Source organism: Mus pahari, chromosome 10, assembly GCF_900095145.1.
Source record: "Mus pahari chromosome 10, PAHARI_EIJ_v1.1, whole genome shotgun sequence".
NCBI classification, from domain to species: Eukaryota; Metazoa; Chordata; class Mammalia; order Rodentia; family Muridae; genus Mus; species Mus pahari.
The window spans coordinates 39416135-39423033 of NC_034599.1; the positions used below are offsets into that span (position 1 = coordinate 39416135).

General features: G+C 50.5%; 1 protein-coding gene across 2 annotated transcripts in view; it reads right to left on the reverse strand.

The window, feature by feature from the left end:
* Positions 1–407: 407 nt before the first annotated feature.
* The window catches only part of C2cd2l (C2CD2 like), an 11277-nt gene continuing 4785 nt past the window's right edge, over positions 408–6899 (reverse strand). The window contains exons 8-14 of one of the 2 annotated variants that reach the window (XM_021206438.2): positions 6426–6490; positions 6207–6334; positions 5940–6114; positions 5232–5333; positions 4952–5088; positions 4580–4865; positions 408–2446 (exon numbers count right to left, since the gene is read on the reverse strand). In XM_021206438.2, the coding sequence (XP_021062097.1) occupies positions 2235–2446; positions 4580–4865; positions 4952–5088; positions 5232–5333; positions 5940–6114; positions 6207–6334; positions 6426–6490 (1105 nt within the window). In that variant the 3' untranslated portion in view covers positions 408–2234. The remainder of the gene's footprint in view (positions 2447–4579; positions 4866–4951; positions 5089–5231; positions 5334–5939; positions 6115–6206; positions 6335–6425; positions 6491–6899) is intronic. The other variant, XM_021206439.1, reaches the window with a different exon arrangement.

A 6899-nucleotide genomic window follows, 5' to 3' on the forward strand; every position in this document is an offset into this window, starting at 1 on the left:
TTTATGTGTTTGTACAGTACACACTCCTATCTTATTTATTCAATCTTATCTATTTATTTATTTATTTTATTTATTTATTTTTGGTTTTTCGAGACAGGGTTTCTCTGTATAGCCCTGGCTGTCCTGGATCTCACTCCGTAGACCAGGCTGGCCTCAAACTCAGAAATCCGACTACCTCTGCCTCCCGAGTGCTGGGATTAAAGGCGTGTGCCAGCACGCCTGGCCAAGGCCCTGACTTCTATCTCAAACAAAATACACATAAAAAAAAAAAAAAAAAAAAAAAAGACAAGTTACAGCCAAGTGTGATGTCACACACCTGTGATCTCAGCACTCCGAAAGCCTGGGCCACATAGAAAGACCTTATATCAGAAAAACCAAAAAACCCAAAATAACAAAAACAACAAAAAAAACAAGCCATGCTGTCTATTCACAAGCCAAGCCCAGGTAAGTCATACATCAAGGCTGGAGTTCAGAAATGACCTGATTATCCCAGGCCACTTTCATTGTAGAGGTGAAGAAACTGGATTCCAGAAAGAAGTAGCAGCTTGGGCCAGATAGAGATATTTGTGGCACACTTAGTTTCCTGCCTATTGCTCCTGCATTCTGCCTAACCTCCTATAGCAGCTTACCTGGTTCATCCCTGTATGATATCCCAAAGGACAGGAAAGAGACATGCCTGCAGGTATCTAAAACTCATCTATGTTAGGAATAGCGCTTGTGTTTGTTTGTTTTGGACAGGGTCTCACTATATAGTCCTGACTAGCCTGGGACTCACAGAGATCCTCCTGCTTCTGAGCCCCAGGTACTGAGATTAAAGGTTTGTGTCAGCCATCACACCTGGCTCCATTCTCTCTACGAAATATTGCTAGAGACAAACCCCAGGGCTTTGGGTATGCTAAGGCAGAGCTCTACCTTTGAGCTATGTCCCCAGCCCCTAGCCTCCATTTTACAGAAGAAAGAAACCGAGTACCCAGCCAGGAGGAAGATGCAGGGGGATCTTTAAGTTCAAGGCCAGCCTGGTCTACTTAAGGAGTTACAAGCCAGCTAGGATGACATAGGTGAGGCTCTGGATCAAAAACAAGCCAAAACAACTCAGCCCCCATATTTGTCCACAGTCACAAAGGTAACCAACCGGTCAGTGGAGCTGGTTCTCAGATCAGAACAGTGCAGCCTCCGAGTCCACACTCTGAATCCTGTTACAGCCTAGAAAGATCAGCCTGTGGGGGAAGGGTGGCTTGTCAGAGTGCCATCACTCAAACCTCTCTACACGTATCTTTGAATTCAGGGGCACCTGTCCCACCCGACTGCCTAGGCCACAGTCAGTGAGCCTGCCCACTAACACCACAGCCTTTAGGCCCATTTGCTTTTCCAAGGATAACCAGCCACTCCCATTTATAAACTCCAATTTGATTTTAATTAAATAAATTAAATTCCAGGCCATCACACAGCAATGGACATCATCATCTCCCAACACACAGAGGTGCAACCTTGCTCTATGATCATACTGTCTTTAAAACTCCTAAAGCTGGCTCTCTAGGGAAGGCCTCCTCCCAGCTTCCTGGCTCCCTCCTTCCAACTGAGCCACTGCTCATGGAGAAGGCATCAAGTACAAAAATGGTAATAAAGGGGAAGGAGAGACGAGGAGCAACATGGGAGGTAGGGAGGTGGGGAGTGCCTGCCCCCCATCCCGGGCACTAGCCCGCCTTCCTATGATCTGCCAATGTCTTCTGAAGGCAGACATTGGTGCTGGTCTAAGAGAGGACTCCCAAGGGAGGTGTAGAAACCTGTCCTGGGAACTGCCTTACCCTCCTGGGACAGAAAAGGGTCACCTGGGAGATGCCCTCTATCATCTGTTTGCCAAGGGTTCTAGACCACACATATAAATAGAAAAGAGAATAAATAAGGGAGAAGGATCTGCTGAGGAGTAGTAGTCTGGGCTCCCCTCTGGGGGCAGTACCAGCAGAGGCTTCTGATGAATGTCCACACACGCAAGACAGAGCCTGCCCCTGACTCTCAGCTGCCGACCTCTCCTCTATGTCCACGCAACAACTGTTGCCTCTCAGATGCTTCCCATGTCGGACGCCCTTCCCGCTTACCCCACAGCCCAGTGTGCTGGGGCTCCCTATAACCCGAGGGCTTTCCTGGTCCCAGCAGTGGGAATCCAGGAAGGGGTACAGAAGGGGATGTGGGGGACAGACTAAGAGAACTCGTGACCTCTCCTAGTTCAGGGGCTCTCAGAGCTGGGGGCTAGGGTTGCCATTGGCCTTGGGTTTGGATTTGAAGGAAAAACGCTTGATAAGGCGACGGGAAAAGCTGCCAGCCTTCTTCCGGACGCTAGGTGTGGCCGTCGTGTTGGACAGGTCATCGTGTGACTGGCTCAGACCAGCTTCCTTCTGTCGGGGCCTCCGGCGGAAGATGAGCTTTGTGCCACTTCGCAGGAAACTCACTGTAGGGAAGAAGGGAAACTGAGGCGGACGGACGGGCACAGGTCTGGGGTGAGGGTGGAGAAAAGACTTAGGAGGTTAGTACAGAAGGTGAAGATTGCACACAGTCTCTTCCCTAATGCCTGCCTTTCTCAGGAAAGGCAGTGGAAGCGCACGGGTCCTGAGGAAAGAACACAGTGCTAGGGGGAGGGATCTGTGCGCCTCTGACCACACCCCCAGGGAGGAATAACAAGGGTAGGGAGTGCTTCTTGGGGAATGACTCTCCGCGGACCGAGCCTCCTTTCACTGGAAAGACAAAGACTGCACAGAGGGTGTTCCTTAAAGCCTATAAATCATCAAAGGAAAGGTGGATTAACATACTACATTCCAGGGTGTGACCGTGGGGAGTCTAGAAACCTCAAAGACGTGAATATGGGGCATAGAGAGAAGAAGGTGCTCATACAGCAGGCTTCGGATTCACAGACTTCATTATCTCAAGCGATGCAAGCCACAGGTCAAAATGCTTTTCTGTTAGTTTTGTTTGAGGCAGAATATGGATTCGTAGGCTGGGCTGGCCTTGAACTCATTACATAACCCAAGCTGATCTTAAACTCACAGCCTACCTTTTGCTACAGTCTCTCAAGTCTTGAGATTACAGCACCAGCTTTTAAATCATAAATAGATCACAGCTGACAGGGTCATTGGTCAACGGGTGAAATGTAAGACAGCAAACTCTTTGTCCTTTGAAGTTAGAAAAGCTGTTTGCAGCCTGAGTCACAGCCAGAGGGGAATGACATGCTTCCTCCTGTCCCTCCTTCCTAGAGAGTCTCAGTCAGTATGTGTGACCTGTAAACTGGCCTTCAACTCAAAACCCTGCCTCAGCCTCCGAAGTGCTGGGGATTCAGGTATTGCTGCCCAGTTCAAAAGAACAATCTCTTCTTTTCTTTTTTGAAACTGACTTTCACCAGGCTGGCTTTGAACTCACAGATCTACCTGTCTCTGCCTCTTGAGTGCTGGGATGAAAGATGTGCACCACCATGCCCAGCTCAGGGGAACAATGTTAAGATTGGCATGGAGTAGAAGTTCTCATGTCCATGCAACTGGGGGTACAGAGCAGAAGAGGAAAAAAGAAAAAGAAAAAAAGGCAGGTACGTTCTAAGCCAACTTTGGATATAGTGTGAAACCCTGTCCCCAAACCAAACCAAAACCTAAACCAAGAGTTAGCATTATCTCAGCAGGAGGCTGGGCAGATGGCTCAGTGGTTAGGAGCACTTGCTGCTCATCCACAGGGTCAGGGTTCGATTCCCAGCATCCACAAGGTGGTTCGTAGATGTCTATAACTCCAGTTCAAAGGGCTCCATCAATCTCTTTCCACCTCCTTGGGCACCAAGCACCCATGTGAGGCCCATGTAGGCAAACACTCATGCACACTTTAGAAAGATTGTTAAAGATGTCTCAACAGGTAAACATGTTTGCTGCCAAACATGACAACTTCAGTTCAGTCCCTGGGACCCACATGGTGGAAGGAAAATCCAACTCAAATTGTCTTCTGATACAAGTGCACACACACACACACACACACACACACACACACACAGATAAATGTCATAAATGTTTTAAACGGCTGAGCATGTTGTTGCATATCTCTAATCCTCCCAACTGGGAGGCAAAGGCTTGACAATCAGACATTTATAGCCAACTCTGGATGTATATAGCAAGTTTGAGCCAGCCTGGACTACATGAGATATTGTCTTCAAACACCAAAAAAACAGTGAAAGCAAACAAACCCTTTAGCTCGGGAAGGAAGGGAAATATGGCGAATTCTCTTGCTGTCACTCCAGTTTGCCGGATCCAAGCTAGGAACTGAGGCACCGAATTTCCCAACCTATTGGCTTTTTTTGCTTGCCTCTTGAAAGTGAGTTAGCTAAGCCTACCACGCCTCCAAGTTGTCTAGCGGGTCTGAGGTTACAGTACAGTTCAAAAAAGCAGTAAACAGCTGAGTGTGGAGGCCCATTCCTAGAATTTAGCACTTGGGAAACTGAGGCAGAAGAGTTATTGGAAATGTGAAGCTAGCCTGGGTGTTCCAGGCCACATTCTGTCTCAGCCCTGCTGCCTCACAAAGCAGTCATGGGGGTGACTTGTCCATTGTTCCCCACCTTTGTGATCCTTGAGGCTTCTGGTCTCCAGGGCACCAGTGGACCCTGTTTCTGACTCGACATCGTCCACAGATGGCCTCTCAGAGATGTCTGAACGTGTCGTCTCATCTGCCTCCTGGACACTCGTGGGACTGGAGAGGGCATCAACGGGTCCTGGGGGTGTGGCCGACGGGTCTGAAGGAGGTGACGAAGGACCACCACTGGTTCCTGCATCATCTTGCATCGAGGCTTCCAGAGATGCCGCATAGCCCAAGGAGAGAGCCAACTCGTCCTGGGCGATGGGCACCTGCCAGAGGGACGGGTTTTAATGGGCAAGAATGACCCATGAGGGCTTGCTCCCCATTTTAGCTCTCTCCCCAGAACTCTTGTTACCTTGGAAACACCAGAGATGATGAGCGTGCTCCGCTTGGTGGGTGTCTTCTTGGCTGCCCGCCCACTGGGCTCAGTCAGCTGGCGAATTGCTGTCTCTGCTACTGGATCCAAGCCATTGGAAAGGTGGCTCTCCCCTGCTGGGGGATACGGAAGATCCGTGGCTTCACTTTCCACCCCGGCTCCTTCTTGGGTTCGAACCCCTCTTGTACCACCCAGAGTAGTTCTTGACTACAGGGACCTCATAGCCACCGAGGCGCGCTCATTTCCCTTCCCTACTCACGGCTGCTGCTGTGGGAGGCAGTGCTGGGGCCGCTGCTCTCACTCAGCACGGTTGTCATCTTCTCAGTCACCTCCACCTTGGACGGGGAGCGGGAGGGGGAGTCTGTGGGGTGGGGGAGGGTCAGTGAGCTGGGAGGCCCCACCCCTACCATCTTTATCGAGATGCAGACTTTGGTTGACTCAGAGGGCAAAGATGATTAAGGGGGATTAATCACAAGGGTGATTAAGAAGATGCTGAATGAAAAGATGCTACAGGAACTGATGACAGTGTGGGAAAGTGCCATGGGGCCCACTTGAGGGTATAGGGAGATACCAAACATGGATGGAGAATGTTTAGGGGGAACCCTGGAGATAGACAAATTGCCATGGGATCCCCAGAGATGGTCCAGTGATGTAAGGCCACTGGGGATAGAAAAATGCCACAAAAGACACTGGGTTTGCCAGAAGAGGCTGGGAACCACTGTGGGGTGGGACAATTAGCCAATTGGGGCTAGGGTCAAAGAAGGAAAGAGATCCATGGAAAGAGAGAAAACAATGTAGAGCAAGAGAGAAGATCCCAAAGGGTCGAAGGGTGAGAGGACGGCTGGTGGAACAGATCAGAAGGGGACATCAGAAAGAAGACATGTGGGCATTCAGGCTTTCGTCCCCCACCCCTGTCTTAAGGCGACGGTGCTACTGTGAGACTCTGACCAGAGCTACTCCATTTTACCTAGTTTGCCATCTACACGGGGGCGGGACTGGACAGTAGTGACAGTGGTGACAACTGTGCCGTCGGGCATGATGGTCCGGTCCAACTCAATCTTCTTGGTGGGTGTGATGCTGGGGCGAGGGGTGGACGAGGTGGGCGTGCCCAGATTCCGAGGGGAGCCCTGCTCATAGTGTAGCTGCCAGAGTGTGAGGAGAGAACGAGGGGTCGGGATCTCGGAGACTGCCCCGTCTAGGCCTCTCCATCTCCCCACAGTGGCCACCTTCTCACCTCTGCTGACACGGTGGCTGCAGGGCTCAGGGATTTCCCGGGTCCTGGAGTCAGTGGACACACCTGTCTTCGTGACATCGGTCTAGAGGGTGAGCCCACAGGCAGTGTGGCTTGGCCCAGGAGTTCAGCTAGAGACAAGAGTGACGCTGTGAGCCGGGTCCAGGAGCATGACCTGCTCAGCACCCACTCCAAAGTGTCCCTTCTGTCCCCTCTGCTCACCATCTCCACAGCTGCTGCTCCGGAGCACTTTGAGGGTCAGCTCCCGGCTCTGGGGACCCAGATCCCTGGAGGCCGAAAGAGGATGGATAGGTCAGGTAAGGAGCATAGCAAACGCAGCCCCTGAGCCAGTCAAAGGCTAGAGACAAGAGATGTGGGTTAGTAATAAGATAGCACCAGGGCTCCAAATTGTCCACCTTCCGGGAACTATGGACACAGCGATGAGTGGAAATTAATTTCTGCAGCCAGGTGTGCACATCCCCAACCCTCTTCCACCTGACGTCTATCTCGGGCTGGAGCTGCTGTCTGTCCTGTTTTGTTTTTTTTTGTTTTTGTTTCTTTTCAGGCAGTTCTCACTGTCAAGAAGACCCTCACATTCTGTTGCGACGTTACTCTTGCTTGAAGGTGTGGCTTAAATGGACCTCTTCCATGATGATTCATCAGTTCATTAGTCCATTTTTTTTTTTTTTTTTTTTT